This window comes from Motacilla alba, chromosome 5 (genome assembly GCF_015832195.1).
Source record: "Motacilla alba alba isolate MOTALB_02 chromosome 5, Motacilla_alba_V1.0_pri, whole genome shotgun sequence".
Lineage (NCBI taxonomy): Eukaryota > Metazoa > Chordata > Aves > Passeriformes > Motacillidae > Motacilla > Motacilla alba.
Genome location: NC_052020.1, coordinates 27,735,132 through 27,753,697, shown reverse-complemented (window position 1 = coordinate 27,753,697; position 18,566 = coordinate 27,735,132). Strand labels below are relative to the sequence as shown.

At 36.7% G+C, this 18,566-nt stretch overlaps 1 protein-coding gene across 8 annotated transcripts in view; it reads left to right on the top strand.

Annotated features, from left to right (window-relative positions):
- PCNX1 (pecanex 1) overlaps nt 1-18,566 on the top strand; it is an 89,336-nt gene that overhangs the window by 19,365 nt on the left and 51,405 nt on the right. For 3 of the 8 annotated variants that reach the window (XM_038139928.1, XM_038139926.1, XM_038139933.1), the window contains exons 6-8: nt 159-1,859; nt 12,199-12,331; nt 16,870-17,054. In XM_038139928.1, coding sequence (XP_037995856.1) covers nt 159-1,859; nt 12,199-12,331; nt 16,870-17,054 — 2,019 coding nt within the window. The remainder of the gene's footprint in view (nt 1-158; nt 1,860-12,198; nt 12,332-16,869; nt 17,055-18,566) is intronic. The other 5 variants (XM_038139930.1, XM_038139929.1, XM_038139932.1 and 2 more) reach the window with 3 other exon arrangements.

The window sequence follows — 18,566 nt, the reverse complement described above, 5'->3', positions numbered from 1 at the left end:
ATAAAATATTTTTAATGGTCATATGATGAATTCATAGTGCTTGCAGTTGGATTTTTCAGTTCATTTACTTTGTTTGATATAAACAAACAGTTTTAAAGCAAGTTATATGACTTACATGAACATTGTACATGACTATTTTTAAATATGTACTCAAACAGATTTGGCAACTGATCGGAAGCTTTTTCGTCTGGTGTCGAACGACTCATTTGTCTCCATCCAACCTTCATTGTCCTCTGGACAGGATTTGCCAAGGGACAGCGGTGACAAAGTGTGCCTCTCGAACAACCAGCTTGTGGACCAGTCTAAAACCAGTGCATGTGACACAGAAGTAGCTTCGCTGGTAACTCTGCATTCTCACTCCTATAGGAAGGATCATAGACCTCGAGGTGTACCAAGGACTTCTAGCTCTGCTGTTGCTTTTCCAGATGCTTCACTAAATGACTTCCCCCTCTATCAGCAAAAACGAGGACTAGATCCTGTCAGTGAGTTAGAAGCTTCCAAACCCCCTTCTGGATCCCGAGAGTCTTTGGGTGAGAACTCTTGCATTTCAGGAGTTTTTCAATTAGATGACATTCTGAAAAGTAGCAGCCCTCAACCATTGACTAAGAGTGGGAAGAGCAAATCCTTGAAAGCAGACAAAAGTATGGACAGTCTGAGAAGCCTGAGTACTAGAAGCAGTGGTTCAACAGAAAGCTACTGCAGCGGGACTGATCGTGACACCAACAGTACCATCAGTAGCTATAAAAGCGAGCATACTAGCTCAACACATATAGAAAGCGTATTGTCAGAGCACGAGGAGGAGTCTCCTAGAGAAGAGAAAAAGGATGGTAAGAAAAAAGACTGTGGTGTCGACTCAGAGGATGACAGTAGTTCTACTACTGACAAAAGGACTAGTAGCGAAAGGACTGCTGTGGAAGTGAGTCTTCTGGGTGGTGTTCAAGAGGTAAAGGGTTCTAATGCATCTGATGAGATGCACAGCCAGAAAGGTCTTGGTGCCTCTGCTTCAGAAGAGGCCAATAAGAACCCTCATGCCAATGAATTGACTACACAAGCTGACAGGCCTCATGGGAAGGCTGCTGAACAAAGAGATGAGCAGAGTGAGAAACTAGCTGTGTTAGTAGATTCAAGAGCTGCTAAAGAAACTAGTGGAAAACAAAAAGAAGGAGATGTCCGACCAAAATCTTCTAGTTTAATACATCGAACAGCCTCTACCCACAAGTCGAGCCGGAGAAGGACAGGAAAAAAGCGGGCTAGTAGTTTTGATTCAAGTCGGCACAGGGAATATGTTTCCTTCCGAGGTGTATCTGGTACTAAACCACACAGTGCTGTCTTTTGTCACGATGAGGACTCCAGTGATCAAAGTGACTTGAGCAGGACATCAAGCATGCAGTCAGCTCACCAGTTCAGCAGTGATAGCTCTTCCAGCACCACCTCCCATTCATGCCAGTCTCCTGAGGGAAAATACAGTGCTTTAAAGACCAAATACGTTTCTAAAGACCGTGGGGGCACAGACTCTGAAAATGCTCACAAAACCCACGTAAGCTCTGAAGGAATTAGCAAAAAAAGATCTACACGACGGACTTCTAGCACAAACAGTGCCAAGAATCGTGCCAGAGTGTTAAGCCTGGACAGTGGTACTGTAGCTTGTTTAAATGACCCAAATAGTTTAATGGCACCAGGTAACATAAAACAGTTAACCACTTCAAAATCTGATTTGGAAGCCAAAGAAGGAGAGGTGCTAGATGAGCTATCTCTGTTGGGAAGGGCTTCACACTTAGAGTCAGTCACTCGTTCTAGGAATAGCTTACCAAGCCAGGCTACATTTCCTGAAGGGGAAGAGCAAGAATCAGCAAGTGGAGGTAAGTAAATGACCTACCAGAAGTACCTTGGTCATATTTTGTTCATGAGTCTGGTATCTATGACTTAAATTAAAACTACACTTAAGCATCTTCCCTGTTTGTCCACTCTTGCCCAGTAAAACTGAAAAAGCATTTCCTTTGTAATATCTTGAAAGATCTACTGAAATGGGTGTTGAATCCAAACAGGTTTTACAAAATCTATAAGTAGAGGTGTTAGGGGTTTGTTACCAGCAGTCCTCATTTAGAACTGTATCTTAAAACTATTATTTGTGATCAAATCAAACCTGCTCCATTATACTTAGTAATACAAATGACTGCAGCCTCTCTGGCATGGCTTGAGGTGGTATCAAGAAATAAAACCAATCCCAAGCTCTTACCATGCTGCCTTTAATTGTGGATTTTTACAATAGTCTAGTTACTAAGTTGAATTCTCCTAGGGATTTAATTTTTGCTTAGCCTTGCCGTTGCTGGCTAGACAGTCTTGTTTACTTTGGATTTTTGGGGTTTTTTTGTCTTCATTTTGTGAACACAATAACCTTCCAGTGCTGTAGAGGAATGTAGTTTCCTCTTATTTTCCCTAGGTATTGTTTTGCTTTGTGTAATATGAACAATAAGCTACCTGTAGTAGCTGTTATTAATACAATTTAGTAGTGGCATTTAAAACAAAATGTAAAGCTCTTAATATTTTTTTGTTTATTGCTTCTTATAATGTTTGTTTCCTTTCTTGGTTAACTATATTTGCTGCCTTAACTGAAAGGCTTTTTGTGTCAAGGTAGATAAGTGTCTTTAAAATACATTTTCAGCACAATATGAGGTTGCTAATTAACTCAGTCCGACTTCTGGAATTTTCAAAGGCCAATACCTACCAGATAATCTGGATCTTTACATCTGGGTGGACAAACCCTTCCTAAAATTGTATTTTAGATCAAGACAGGTGTTTTTAACAAACTATAGCAAATTTGACTGTTCCTATTATGTAGACTGCTTAAACAAAATTTAGTGATTCATCTTAAAAAGAGGTTTCCAGCCCACAGTGAGATAAGATGTATGACCAATAGTGGGGTTTTCTTTCGGTTTTGTTTGGAGTTTTTTCGTGGAGTTGTTTTTGTGGTGTGTCCCCCAATATTAACAAAACAGCTATAAAAATCAGTACAGTTAATTTCTGGGGAGTAAAAGAAAGCATGCCACACTGAAGTTCAGCTGTGTATTGATTATTGATGAATTTTAACTGGTTTACAATTAGTTCAGACCTATCTATATGCCTTCACTTTACTGATGAATGCGGATTTGTTCTTTTTGTTTTTACTTTCTCTGTTATGCCTAGTAACAGATTTTTGCAGTAGCTTTAATAAAAGAGTCAAGGTTGCTCTTCTAGTACTAACCCTAGAAGCTAAACTCTTAACACACATTCTCCTAAGGCCTTGTTAAAATGACAGCTCTTCATGTCTACTGAGAGTAATATGACTAATAAAAGGTCTCCCTTATGTATTTACCATTTTGACTCTATGCTTTCCTTAGCACAAAATTTGATTTCGTTCTGTTTTGTGTTATTACTGCTTAACGCTATTAAGATTCTCCCTTTATGTGCAAAGGAGGATTAACGTAGCTTACATTTCAGAACATGTCGGACTTTGTATGTGCTTACTACTTGTCAGTAGTCTGAAAGAATTAATAGAAGACAGATGCTGAATATCGTGAAATACTTTGCTCTTTTGGAAAAGTTTGTCTTCCCCATCATTTCACTCAACATATTTCAAAGCAATCTTAAAGGTACAAATTTACAGCAGCTTAAGCAGGAAAGGCTTGCTGTCATTCTTCGTGGCCTGATCCATTTCCAGTTTAAAATTTTACATGATGGTCATTTGAAGTTGTTAGTATTTTTAATAAGTGGCAAATAGCCAAGCTGTACTTCTCAATGGACTGCAGGCTGTCTTGAAGAAGCAATCTGGAATAGAGTTCTCTGCATCTGGTGACATGATGTGGTTAATAACACTAGCTGCATATTGTTTCTTCCTACCAAGAGTAAAGGAAGTATTTGCTTTATGATTGTATAGAAATGAATGTCATTCTGCCTTTTTTTTTTAAAGCAGAACAAAATTATGACTTCATTTTTCTTTAGTACGGCTTAAACATTTACTCAGTCTTGTCTAGCACGAAGGCAGTAATTACATTGCATTTATCTGCTCATGATCAATCTGGCTAATTCTTTCATAGTGTCCTTCTTTACTGATTTTTCTCGTGTGGGTTTATTGAGTAGTTTTCCCCAAAATTTATGGCTTATATTACAAGTTTGTAACATCTGTATTTTTAATTGTGGATTTCTTCTTTAGGCTTACCCATGACTAATAGTAATGAGAGAAAATGTTTTAACTGTTAAGAATCTAAGTGCTTTATAGCCAGTATTTCTTACTACTGAGATGTATTCACCTTTTGGGAGGTTTTTTAAGACATACATGTGTAATATAAATACATGTCATGTGTATATATGTATAGCATGTTTTTTTGAGAAAATTAAGATACTATTTTATCTACTTGTTGCAAGTGACTTACAGAATCAACTTGGTTTGGATTGTCATAAGATCAGAGGATATTGGTTGGATGTGATTTTTAGAAGTGGTCTGGTCCAACCTCCTGCTGAAAGGATTATTTTATAATTTTATATAAATATTTTTAAATGTCTGTGGTTGCTTATGATACCTTTCTGAAATAATTAACAGATGCACACAGGATAACTAAAAGACTGATATTAATACCACCTCCTCTTTTCCAGTCAGTAGCTTTCAGTTCCCGTTTTTCAAATATTATTTAAATCAGTAATTACAATTTCATTTTATCCTTCAGTCTTTAGAGACTAGAAGTACGTTCTTGTTCGTGTAACTGCTAAAATGTGTATCTTAATGGATATCGTCTTTACTAATCTTCTACTGAGCAGGATGTTGTACGAACTAGTACATATTTCACTTCTGCCAATACAACTTAGTAGTTTCATTTCTGTATTATTATGCCAGGAAGTGGTGAATGACTCACTTGCTGTGAGATAGTATGTGCATTTGAATAGAAATTGCAATTCATTAAAATGCAGAGAAACAGCATCTGAAAATTCTGAAATTAAGTGTGTGTGGTGGATGTATAATAAATAAATGGAAGACGTCTTATGGTAGTTGTTATGCTTGTTCAACTAGACTCCAAAAGTAGCTAGTGAATTGATGAGTCATGGGTTAGTTGCAGTTGCTCCGCTGTATAGTGATATTCTGGAAATACCCTCTTTGCACTGTCCTGTGCCTGGTTTCTGTCAGATGTGTGCTGTTTCTGGATTGCTGTTTGTAACCCTTTAAAGAACCACCATAATGCTGTATGTAATACAGTGATGTTTTGTAAAACTTGAGCTGGCCTGAAAAGTCAAGTGTTCTCTCCAGTTCTATATTAATTGTAAAAGATGTGTTCTTTAAGTTGCTGCTCTGTTTTACAGCTTGCTGCAATTTAAAATTTATTTACTTTAAGTTCTTGAGATACATACCCTTTTGTAAATAAAATGGCATGTAGTGTGATGCATTTTTCCTTCTGTACATTGCATAGCAATATTGAAGTAACAGCTCATACTGTTTTCTGTCTTTTGAGGTCTGCAGTACATCTCTACAGGCAGGCAAAATAGGGCTTTGTGAATTTGGATTAGTCTTGTGTTTCATATGACACATAAAAACCTGTTCACCTCTTCAGTCTGTATGTATCTGTACATATATGCTTAGCGTGCCTGCCTGCAATTATTACAGTGCACTTCTCTGTTACTCAGCTGCTGGCAACATACTACTTTTCCCTTCTAATGCTGATGTTGCACATGGTCTATGTCATTGATTTGCTTGTTTTGCAGAGCTGTTCCATGCTTCTGATGGCTTAAGTTTTTGCTACATTTTCCTGCAGATAGAATGAATTACAGAAGATGGGGCTTCTGATCTTGTTTTCTGTGTGTCTGCCAGTTCGTGCTCAAACTACTAAGCCAAACAGTTCTGTGTAAGAAACTGGAGTTTAGAAATGGTAGAAAATGAAAAATGTGTAAAGTTCCTGTGATTGGGTTGTGTGTGCGTTGGCTGTCTCTATTTGTGTATTCAGCAGAACCGTGCTGTAACTGGACCCAGGTAAGCAGATCAGCAGTAGAAAGGGCTCTCTTCTTATAAGCATTTTGCTGTACTGTCACAGCTTTTGTGTGTGAAGGTCGAGTTTTACAGAATTCCCTCTGATGTTGGATATCTTGTCATCTCAGTAGAGGTCAGATTGCTACCTTTAAGCCCTTGAAGTTGTAGTCAGTGTTAGAAATTATATATGAGGCTACTGTAGCATTTCTGCAGTTTTGGAACTTACCAATGAAATAACACTTGGCATGCGTCTTGCATCTATTAATTGTTAACCACTTCCTGGTAAAGCAGAATTTTAGTACGTTTTGTGGGGACTCAATCCTGTGTTTTTTTCCCTATGGATACTACAGAGGCTTTCATTAGATGACTTTTGCTTGATTTGGGAAGAGTGGTTCCATTTTGTTGACATGTGTTGTTCATGTATTTGCTAAGTATTCATCTCAAACAGGAGTTGAATAGGGATTTTTGGTATTAGCTAAAAATGGAGCTTCATCTTCATTCTGGCTTGTAGAGAGGTACCTGGGTTTATTGGTATGCATATTAGCAAGAAAGTTCTAAAAGCTCTATCAGATGTGATGGAATTGCTCAGATTGCTGCAAAATGTAGCTGTGAGATAAAACTCATTCATTTATTGAAGTTGGCCACTAATTAATGTTTGGGGTTTTAGTTAAGGCTGTATAATGCAAACATGACTTTCTGTGTATGATATGCTAATATTGTATGCCACATATGCTGGTAACGCTGTGTTAAGAAGATTTATAGCATCTTTTCCTTAAGGTGAATAAATCTAAACGCAAAGTCAGAACTAACTTTAATAAAGATTAATGTCAATTGTGAACATTTGTCTGCTACATGAATATAATACTAGGTATTGATACTGAACCCTGGGATCTAGGGTCTGTATCAGGCAGGGAGTCAGATGGGGTTTAGCTTTAGTTCTTTGACCCGAAGTACCTCAGCATTGTATTCAACGGGTCTATGTGAGTAGCCCAGTCTTTTTAAAAATGGAATAATTCAAGTAGGAAGTTCAATGAAATAGGATAATTAAGACTCCTAATTGTGTCTTTGGCCTTAGTATAAAAAATTTACTGTCAAGCTGGTCTGTAAAAATGTTTGGTTCAGAATTCAAACCAGATGGTTTTATTGTCCTGCTTTGTTCCCTCCTTGACAGTGTTTTGCTTTTCAGGTTGTTGTAGTGACTATTTTGACGTAATTGTAAATATTTCTTCAGGCTAGTTTCAGACTTAGTTTTTTTCTTTTTTATAAATTCAAGCACAAAATTGAAGTCCTGGGCTTTACTTTCTTTCCTGAATTGTGTGTTGTTTTCTTCTGCACTATTTTTTAGCAAAAATTTGTAACTTGGAGATACCACGCTGTTCCTCATTGTTTCTCCTTTGCTGCGCACATCTCTGTTCTTCAGGAATAGTCATTAGTGATATTTTTCATTAAATATCCACAGTAAGTTATAATACTCTGAGCCAATATTTAGATTTTTTTTAATCAGAGAAGTATAAGTAATACCTGCAGCTGTAGGTTTCATTAAGGTGCATAATAATATGGTGATTAACAACTGCATACTGAAGATATGGACTGAACATACTGCTTCTTTCTACTTGGGTATCTTTAAAGTATGTTTTTAATGTAGTGGTAGGGCATGTGAAAATAAACTATAAATGCCTCAACCATGAGGAGAACAGTAGTGCTAACCCATAAATGCATGTGAAGTACATCTCAGGTTTTGAACACAAATGAGATATAGATGCTCAGTAGAAAAGAAGAGCATTTCATCTGTTTGGTTTGGCAAAATACCTTCTGTCTTCGAAGAATTTAATTGCTTACTTGAATTTTCAAATTTCATTGCTTATGTGAGTACATGAGCCATAAACTATTCATTCCAGCTCTTGCTGAGAACGTGTAGGCTTAGTAATTAGTGATTGAAAATAGATCTGTTTCCCATTTGATAGGGCGAGAAAGGGCATGTCCAAGCATCACTCAGCTTTAACCATGCTTAACCTGACTAATGTTCAAAACTATCTAGGCTTTAAGTGATGGGGGAGGGGTCTTTTTTTTTTTTCCCTTTTTTTCCCTTTCTGAGAAGAGCGAGGGAGACTTTCTGCTGTGGTAGTTTTTTTCTTGCTTTCTTTCTAGTTAGAATGATTGCAGTTTTTATCCTAAGAACTTCATGGATACTTCACCCTTGTGTTAGTTTCATACCGCATCTTTCCAGGAATCTTCTTATGAAAAATTTTTCTGTATTTCAGAATTTATTTAAGGCACTGGGTTTAGCATTTGTTTGTAGCAAAATGAAATGGTCTTATTGGTGCAATAAAATTTTGTGAGTTCTGCTTTTTCATGTTGTGCTTCTTAAGCTTCTGTCTTCTAAGTTTTGGTTAAAAGCCGTGTTAAGTAGGTGCAGGGAGATGTTGCAAATGTTTTGGCTTGTTTTTATATAAATGTTCCTGTTCAAAGGAAAATACTTGTACTTTGTTTCTTAAAGCTAGGTGTGTTATACAACAGTTGCATAGTTGTGGAGTAAAACTGTGAGTCTTCAGGTTCTGTTTAAAACTTAGTAAAACTACAGAAGTGAGCATAAAAAGGATCAATATAAAGCATCTTACCAAGTGTGTGATGACAAAATGATATCCTCATGACGTTTTAAGCTTGTAACTGTTTCCAGTCAGAAGTGTTAAACAAGTTAATTTTAATACAACTGTGCATGCAAACACGTACTCATTAACAGATACAAGTGTCATTATTTCTTCTTTGAAAAGAGTTGTATTATATTTGGAAATAGGCATGTGAAGGGTTAAGTTGCTACAAGGTTGTCACTAGGTCTCCACTTCTTATTTTATTGATCTCTAGGGTGTAGGTTTGTATTTTTAATTTGTGCACCTTGAACTTCAAAGATGATTTTTGTGTACTTGAGGGTAGATAGTGCTGGGGACTCATATTCAAATGACAGCATGCAGAGGAAATGCTTGAATTTCTTGATATTAAGTGCAGTGATTCTGCATAGAAATGTAGAATAAAAAAACACGGAAGAAAGAAACACAGAGCGCCTTTTAACAAACATTCTGTAAGCTGAAAAGCTTGTCTTCCTCTACTGAAGCATGAACTCTAGAAGTATTACCTGTGTTATCTCTTCCTGTTACATCTAGGTTTTGTGCAGGACTAGATGTTCAATCTTACATTTCTGGAGTCTAGGATGAGTTGTAAGCAGTATTGGAGAATGTGTGTGACATCATAAATATTAAAGCTTATTTATATTGAAACATGATAGAACTGCTCTCAGATCATGGGAGAGGGTAAGTTAGGAACTTTGTCTTGCTTCCTGCTGGTGAACTCACAAGCAGTTGCTCTTCTGCTTCTCATTAAAGGCAAGTAGAAACACAAATAATACAAGTTAACATAAATAGCTTTCCATACTGGTATGTGTACATTTTAAATTGTATGTCTTCTGTGAAATTATATTAAAACCAAAAACTCACTAAAAAGTCTTGGGGAAGACTGAGCAAACCCAAGGGGCCACTACAATAAACAAAACCAAACCACTGCCCCTCTGCTTTTCCTTTTCAACCAAAAGCAAACTTTGAGCAGTTTAGCTTTCCACACTTTATTCTGATCCTCTCTGCTCAGCTAGCATTTTTTTTAAACTTCTTTGGTCATGTTTTCTACATATAGCTTCTCGCAGTGTTGTGTAATGTTAGCAAACTTGGAGCTTGTTGGTCTGAACAGCCCTGCAGTCTTTTCAAAAGAACTTGTAGATTCTTGTAGTGACCCTGAATGGCCCTGAACATAGTGACCACCTGCAATCACGAAGAATGTGTATAAAAGATGTGCATTGAACAAAAGTTTCAAGATGATAAATCAAGAATCTTGTGGTAAAACAGATTTTGGTGTAGCTTTCATTTTGACTTTTAAAAGTTAAAATGAAATAATAAATGGTTAGAAAATGCCAAAGCTGTTTGCCTCTGCAGCTTTGAATTTAATCCCCAAGTATATATTAGTTTTTTTAATTTTCTTTTTTTCTTATCTTCAAGCATGTTTGTATATCTAGTTTCCTCACAGGACACTGCCACTGTTAGTTCTTGACACTTGCTTTAGTGTTAAATTGGAGCTATATAGGGAGGACTTGTCGTGTTTTCATAGTCTCTGTTTCAGTTATTGCAGAACATGACAGGTATTTGTCAGTGTTAAGTATGCTACATTAAAGAATTGCACTTGAGTGCTGCTTTTGCTAAGTAGTTGGAAGTGGTAATTAAGATACAATGCTGATGTTGCCATCTTAATGGTAATTCAGATATTTACATTTCAGTTAAGACTAGTAACTGTTCCTTATTTTGTGGTGCTTAACTATGGTCTGATTACCAGAATTGCTTTTTATCTAAAGTCAGTGGAAGCTGTGTTGTAAATGTAAATTTTTATATGCTGATGTGTATCCTAGAAAAAAGGAGCTTTATAAATTGTAATACAAAATTAATGGGCGATTTTGACCTTGTGTGTCAGGATTCAGTCTGGCTTGTTTAGTGTGGTTCACTTGCTTTGTACTTCAGGTGTGAGAGCTGCAAAGAAATGCTTAAAGAAATTAGGCTGTATATTAAACCACAGGAGAAACTTACTGAATTCTTGCTGAAATACTCTGAAAAGGTAGTATAATCTATTGATGCTTAGAATTGTAAAAACACTTGTAGAGGAATGAGGAGAGAATAAGCAAACCCCTGTTTTTTCTGAAAGTGCAGGAAAGGACTGAATTAGTGTTGCCCTTAACATCTATAGTTTTGATAATTAAATGCTTGTAGCTTGAATGTTGGTGTTAATCTCTTTATGTAGCTTCTTTGTTTTAAAGCAAGCTATAAATTGAAGCTTCAGGCAGAGAATTGATTTGGCAACCTGTGGTTCATGTGTGAATTAAACTCTTGTTTCAGCCTTTATTGCTGGAGCTATGGCAGTAGAGTAGTAGGCACACAAGAGTAGTAGGTTGCTGTAGGTTGTTGTTCCCTGTAGGCCAGCATTAATCTTTGCTGGTAAGTGTTGAAAGCTTAGTGGCAGTAGTGTTGTAACTTGAAGTGTGCTGAAGTGCATATGGGCTGCTCTGCCTGTAGTATTCCTGCCATTGCTCTCTGTGGGTTTTTTTGTTTTTTTTCTGAGGGGGGAGAGGGAGTGTTGGTTTTTTGTTTGTTTGACACAATTCTTGGTTTTCTCACTCTAGTAACAGGTTTCTTGGCTTTGTGACTTTCCTGTCAAGATTGTGATTTTCCTCTTGCACTGACTTTATGTCAATTTTTTTTCTCCTCCACTTGCCTGCCAAACCCTATTTTCTTCGTGGCCCATTCATTTGAGCTCTTAAGTGCTCTGCATTCAAATTGACTAGGAGCTTCCTTGGCTCAGGAGGAAGACTTCTCAGATTGTAGGCACACCATGAAGCAGATCTGAAATTGTTCAGATTGTAGAGCTTAAGGAGCACAGGTGAATTTTGGGGGATAATGTTTGGATAAATACTTTAATCCCTTGAGTACATACAAACTGTTTTTTACGATGTTGCTTTATAAATTTGAACCAAACCTTTAGTTTGGGAATCTGAAATAACAAAACCATCAGCCCTTAAAAATAAGTTATTCTCTTACTTATTCTCAACCTGCTGCCTCTGTAAAGTATGTTGTAATGAGTCTAGAAGGAGCAACATGTATCCCTTGATGCTTATGAGAAAAAAAAGCTACTCGTGTTTTGTCCCCTGAAAGAGTTGTGATGAGGTTAACCTCAACCCTGCCTATTTGGCAGAAGTTAAAAAATTGAGAAGATTATGGTGAAAAGCGGTAGACAATTTTGCTAGGTAGTTCTTCAGGCTTCTCCCTAATTATCTGTTCAGTGAGATAAAGGGGGAGCTCAGGCGCCTCTTCTTGCCATGCGTAAATGGAAGAGATTTGGTAATCCAGCCTGTTTTGCAACCTGGCTATTTGGATCTGGGGGTAAAAAACCGTAAGCTGTATATTCAAGAACACTCCCCCAATCACCCAGGTTTTTACTAATAACTGTATGTTGTGATCCTGCCTTGAGGCAGCTTGTTTGAACAGTTAGGACGTAAGCTACTTTTGTTGTTGTGAGTCAAGTTTGTTAACTTGGGGAGGGTCAGAGGGAAGAAAGGAGTCTTAAGTTACTGTTGACGTAACTAGGATGGGTTCATATTTGACCTAAAGTCTGTCTTGATGCAGCAGCACAAGCCAGCGAGGAGACTGTCACATTTCGTCGTGAACGCAGCACATTTAGGCGTCAGGCAGTACGACGCCGGCACAATGCAGGGAGTAACCCTACCCCTCCTACATTGCTCATCGGATCACCCCTCAGGTAGGGTATCTAAATGTTCCACCATATTTAGCATGCATGCAGCAGACCACTTCCCCACACCCACCAGTGTTGCCAGAAAAGCACTTTTTACTTCCTTCCCCACCATAACCTCCTTGAGCTGTCACTGCATGTCACTGTGGGCTTGTTGAATTGTGCATGTATTTGTGGCACTATTTTAAAAATGGTCAGGATAGTCAGTCTCTAACATGTTGTAGCTGTTTTCAGATTGATATAAAAATTAACTAATGCTAACAAACTTAGCCTCAGTGGTTTTTATAAAAAATTTAGAAACTTCTACTTTCAATCAAGAGGAGAAACCCAAGAAAGTAGTATCAGCACTCCCTATTTTGATTTTCATCTCTTGAAGAATGTAAGCATTAGGGACTAGTACTGTGATCACTTTTTTTGTGAGAGAGAAGCAAAATGACAGAACTTTTATAAAGAGCTAAATACATACTCCAAAAGAGACTCCAAATCTAAAATACAGGTAAACCTTTATGAAGATCTTGCATCTTTTTACAGCAAAGGAGAAATATTTAAGTGAATAGAATGCCCGGTATTGCTTAGTATGAAATCTAATTGTGTGGCACTTTGCATGCCTTGGCAATGTTTAAAATGTACTGTGTACATACGTCTCAGGAGTCCCCCAACCTTTACTGGCGCCTTTGTTTACAAGGCTGAACCTAGTGATTTGTCACATACAGTGGCTCTGTTTGATCAATCAGCCTGAACAGTAGAAACAGCAGCCACAGTAAGTTTTTAAACATATGTTTTAAGTCTTTCAATTTCTCGGTTGCTTATGGAATTGAAGAATCTGGTGAGGAGAACATGGCCTGTAGAAGAAGGAGCAGTGCCCTGTAAATATTGAAGTAATTTTTCCTTCAGTTACATGATAAATATATAGGAGTAATTGCATATTTTACATATTCTTAATGATTCTCCTTCATATGGTAAACTGTTGTTATGTTTTGGGAATATTTATATAATTTTTTGAATTAGGAAAGCCTGTAGAAACGGAAGAAATAAAAAGAAAATTACCTTACAATAGAGGATGGCAGAGGAATTGTGCCATCTTCGTCATCACACCACTAAAATATTTGAGGACTATTTTTGCAAATTTTTCTCAGGCATGGGGAGTGCAAGAATGGTACCTAGCAATCTAACAGATGAAGGATTGACTTCTGTCATATCAAGGATTGAAACTAGTTAGGTGTGGTTTTAGTGGCTAGTGCAGTATGAAGTAGTAATCATGTAATTTTAGATTTTTCTTTGTTAAGCTTTTGGTCTTGCTTGAATGTAGGGTGTTCAGCTTCAAGCTAGTGATTTACTTCATGGTGAAGGATGATAAAACTTTGTCTCCTTTCAGATCACTTTTGCTTTACCTGGTTACTTTCACTTGCCTCTGTGTTTGTTTTCCTTTTTTTTTTTTTTAAAGGAGGGTAGTGCAGCTTTGTGTATTGCAATATAAGAGGCTGTGCAGACTAGTGAAAGCTCCTTAAATGTGTATTAGTTAGAAAACAGTGTTTTCTTTCTTGTAGGTATAGAGCAAGGAAAAGACTCTGTTTTAAGCTGTCTTTGGCAGCGGCCTCATTTCCACATGCTAGTGCAGTCGTTAAGGCTCCTGTGGCTTAAGCTGGACTTCAGTGAGAGTCTGTGAAGTAACTTTGTGAACTTTGTGAATCATGGATTTCATGTTGTGAAGTGGGAGTGATTCTTTAATCAGACAAGGTGTTCAAGGGTAAAAGAGCAGATTAATCATCCTAGCCTTGTATTTCCTCTAAGCATCTTTATTATCAAAATTTGTTCTATTTTAAATTAAAAACCACCCAAAACTGCTTACTGTACTTTCTCTAACACAATGACACACATTATCAAAAATGCTTTATAATATAAACATATTCAGAATTGAATACTTATTGAGGGTAATTTACTCAAAGTACTTTTCATGATGCTAAATGACTGTCCCTTGGAGTGGAGTTAAATTGCCAAACAAACACCCAAGTGCTTTCATATTTGTTTGACACAAATTCCATTTGAGCTGTCAACTGTGGAATGTATCTGAAAATAAATGTATTAATGTTCTAATTTCTAGGTGAACAGTCTAAAAATACCCTTTTCTTTACATGGGTAGCTTAATTTTAGTGTAAATTCTGTGTTACTGGAAAGAGGAAACCCTTAAGAAAGATTTAAAAGAAATCATGCCTAAGGAGCAAATGTGAAGCAATATAGAGACATTTTTAGCCAGTTACCACTAAGAAGTTTTCAAAATATCTCTGCAGTTGTACTGACATCATGCCTGTATGCTGTTGGTGAGCTGCTCCAGTCCAGTTTCTGATATTGCTAATCCATGACTTCAGATATTAAACTTCTAAGAGTATTAGATTTACTAATCTTCAGTTGCCCTGATGTTATGTGTTTCTTATTCTTGCCAGCAAAACTTTAATCTCTAATCTTCTAACTCTGTCATAAATAAAATTGGATGTTGGGGGAATGTTCCCTAGGACCTGTTGAGTTAAATCTGATTTCTTTTTTAATTTCCTGTCCATGATTGCAATTACTTTTCACTTCCGCTGTGAAATATTTAGTAAAAGAGACAATGGCATTATATATGTGTGAATTATATATGTGTGTCTTTGGCAATGGCAGAGAAGTCAAATCTGGTCTGGTAAATTCTGTTGGTTTGATGCTAAATTAGACACAAGATTATTTTGCCTGGTAACCCAAAAAAACAAACCCAAAATGCACCATAAAACACCATCCACCCCTGCTTTTGTCCTGCCTAAATGTCAGTAGTGTTTTGGGCACTTCAAAAATAAGTGTTCATTGGTGTCCCATGTAGTCAATGATGTATGCATGTGTGTAAGTGACTGTATGAAGCAGAATTTTACTCTTGTAATAATCAGGGAGAGAATAAGCCAGTTTTTTTTTGCAGTTGGTTGACATCAGTATTTTGGTGGGATTTTTTAATTGTGACAGTTGTGGATAACTATTCAAAGGGCAGCTGTATACATACCTCTTGAGATGTACCTGCTGTTTATGGGAAAGCAGTACTGTTTAGCATTGGTTTGGTGTTGCTTAAAAAAGGCAATGAAGGTTGGCACATCTGTGAACTTCCTTAGTGCTTTTGTTACTGCATAGCTCACTGAAAGCCTTGTGTACTGCAGCAAAACACTGAATTTAAATTTCAGATTAAAATGTTTAGAACACAGCAAATAATGAGTTGTAGTTCTTTTCTTCCTGAGCTGTGTGCATGTCTGCATTATTTTGCATGAGCTTTTCTTAACACCTATTCTTATATCCATATTTTGTTTTCCAGTGATGCTCTAACAAAAGAACTGAAAAATAGATGATGTAGAAAATACTGTTAAAAGCAAGTACATCAGATATAACCCTTCAACTCTTAGTAAGATCTTGTTTTTTTAGTTGCCTCATTTGCCAACTCTAGCATCATACTGTAAACAGTGAAGTGCTAGAACCAACAGGTGATACATAATGTTTTTCAAAAGAGAGTGTTTAAGCTATTTTCCAGTCTTTAAAATACAAAATCTAAGATAATACCTCAGCTAATGACTGTATAAAGTAACTTCTTTAAATCCACAAAATGAAGGATAATAAAATCATTGCTCTTGCAAAGATGGTATGATATCAACTGTAAACATAATGTACTCTGACACTGTCATACTTAATATTAAACAAGCTATTAAAATAATCTAACTTTTGTAAATAGTTTTATAAAGTTAATTTTTCAATTGAAGTCTGTGAAGAGGAGAATTAACGTTTTTAAACCTTGTCTGCTCATGGCTATGAGAAATGTACAAATTTCTCTGAAAGCCAGATTGACTTTTAAAACCTGTGTTTTGGTGGGTAATAAAGCTTTTGCTGTAACTTCAAAATAACTTCAGAATCAACTTTACTTTTGCCTAATGATAACTTTGTATAGAGAGTCTTAATATGTTCAAAATAATTCTGAATCTAAATGTATTGCTTCAGGTATCTACAAGATCTGTGGTATCCTGTGGCTATTAACAAAGTTTAAAGACATTTTCTAGTTAGTGTGAATTAATAATAAGAAAGGTGATGTCTCTGTGACTAAGAAAAAAGCCCTAAACAGCTGATCAGGTCTTACTTGAATAAGCAAAAAGGACTCCAATGATTGTGAGAAGACTGGAATAGTGAGTAGTAAATATAGGTGATAGCTCAGGTTAATCTGTAGTTAAACTAACAGGCAGTAATTTGCTTTTGCACCCACAAATTAAGACACAGAATAATGTATCTGTTGAGTGATGTGGGAGATCTTAGAAAGCAATACTACTTCTAAGTTGACTGGAACAGTATCTCTAGATTACTGCTGTAACTAGGCCTACATACTCTGTTACATAGAATGTATGGGTTACTTTAACCCTAACTGTTGGCTGCTTAATGCTACTATTTTAAAAAGAAGTTTTCCTTTTTTAAACTGAAAAATCTTGTTTTGCTTCACTTCTGGCTCTTTTTCACTTCTTCCTGGTAATGTGTCCCCAATGCGTGTTTTCTCGTAGCCTTCAAGATGGTCAGCAAGGCCAGCAGTGCTCCTCCCAGGTCAGAGTGCAGTCCTGCCCCCCTTCCCAGGCAGCTGTGCCCGGCGCTAGCGCCTCCTTGCTGGTGAGAAATGGGAGTGTCCACTTAGAAGCATCACATGCCACTGCATCTGCTGTAGGCGGTAGCAGTTTGCACGATGAACTTGGTATGCAGGCCTTATGTAACCTTGGTGACATGGAAGTTTTAATACAGCAGATTTATTGGTAATAATGCACTGAAAATCAGCTAATCTGAGCATTGTTTCTGAATCTTATAGGTGTGTTTCTAGGAAGGCTATATTGCTCAATCACCTTTCCAGGCAGTTTCTCTAACAGATGTGTGATGAGAAATAAGGAGTCATAGACACAAGTAATGATGGTGTGAGAGCTTTCTTGATTTGAACAATGTAACACAAGTAATGAATCTTTCCTATGGTCTGGCAGGCAGTTGAGCAGAGATGGAGCCTTTGGGGATCATCTGGTTCCTGAAAAAAGCCAACTTGTTATGGTTCCTAAGAATTCTTATCTTACCTTTTTTCAGATGAGTTGTTTAGCTGCTGTTCAAAAAAGAAATACTTATGTAAATTAATGCTTTGCTTTGAATGTGCACCTTAATTTAGGAGCTTGGTATTGGAAGTAAATCTGGACTCTTTCATATATCAAATGCCGTCATTTTATGGAGCTTTATACAGTCTTCTAGTTCTTCATGGTCCATTTTATGTGGTATTCTTGATTATTAGCTTCTTAATTAACTTCTATGCAGCTAATAAAATGGCTAGGAGAAGTTTAGATGGTCTTAATAAATGACTGATCTGCCACATAGTGCAGGTTGGACAAATTCCCGGCAGGTATCTTTGCAGCTATCTATACATGGCCTGAATTACCTATGATTTCATCATTAATAGGTAACTCTTCCTTGAATTATTAAAATGGGCATCTTGAGCACTGACAATTACTAGTGATGGAATTCTGAGCAACTGTCAGCTCTAATACGCTAAAAGTACAGGTTTGATCAAAACACTGACCAAATATGTGTTTGAAACCTGTGTGTAATCCAGGACTAAAACATAAGTGAGTTGTCTCTTACCCCATTAGAGGGGAAGATTCCATGAATTGAGAGTCTGTGGTAACCCTTTAAATGTTAGTTTGACTAAGTCTTCATTCTTCTGCATCATCTACTGCAATATAAGGAAAAATGGAATACAAGCAAAACTGAAAACCACCTTTACCTACTCTGAGATGTTTTATAAGACTTAACTACAAATGTAATAAGTGCAGATGATTTAGTTATCTAATAATTTTTGTTGAAGATTCTGTTGCTTTACTGTTTTCTAGATAGAAGTGTTATTGTTTCAATCTCAGTGCTTGTGTCTCTCAGCTATGAAAGCTTGTTACATGAAACCCATTTTTTAATTTGGACTCTTTATTTCATATTTGAAAAGAAAATATTTGACATATAACTCTGAAATTGTTACACTCGTTATTTCTGTCCAAGTTTAATGTTGAGCTATATTCTTGAGGCCGCCATTATTTATTTGAAGGATTTGGTTCATCTTACCCAAAACAACACAGTTGAGTTCTGCAGAATTTGTCATTTAATATGCAGTCTAGGTCTATGTTATTTAAGAGCTCGTATTATATGCTCTAGCAGAAATCAAAGTAGATTGTATATAAAATTC